Source organism: Eimeria mitis, genomic scaffold (genome assembly GCF_000499745.2).
Source record: "Eimeria mitis Houghton genomic scaffold, Emh_scaff1287, whole genome shotgun sequence".
NCBI classification, from domain to species: domain Eukaryota; phylum Apicomplexa; class Conoidasida; order Eucoccidiorida; family Eimeriidae; genus Eimeria; species Eimeria mitis.
In genome coordinates, this window is record NW_013568597.1 from 10,448 (window position 1) to 10,719 (window position 272).

The window sequence follows — 272 nt, forward strand, 5'->3', positions numbered from 1 at the left end:
CAGCAGCAGCAGCAGCAGCAGCAGCTCATGTTTCTGCTGCTGCACCTGTCTCTCAAGGAGCCGGAGTATCTTATCTGCCATTTCCGCCTGCTGCCTGACGCGAGGATGCAGCTGTGGCTGTTGCTGCTGCTGCTGCTGCTGCTGTTGCTGCTGCTGCTGTTGCTGCTGCTGCTGCTGCTGCTGCTGCTGCTGCTGCTGCGCTGCAGCAGCAGAGTACAGCCGACGTCTCCTCCTGCGGAGACACTCCAAGAAGCGCTGCTCCGCCCGCACAT

The 272-nt window shown here is 61.8% G+C and overlaps 1 protein-coding gene across 1 annotated transcript in view; it reads right to left on the minus strand.

Moving 5' to 3' along the window:
• The window catches only part of EMH_0033800 (phosphatidylinositol 3-kinase, putative), a gene marked incomplete at both ends in the record, with an annotated part of 3,395 nt that overhangs the window by 1,776 nt on the left and 1,347 nt on the right, over positions 1-272 (minus strand). Inside the window, one exon of the mRNA XM_013494790.1 lies at positions 46-232. Within this exon, the coding sequence (XP_013350244.1) occupies positions 46-232 (187 nt within the window). The remainder of the gene's footprint in view (positions 1-45; positions 233-272) is intronic.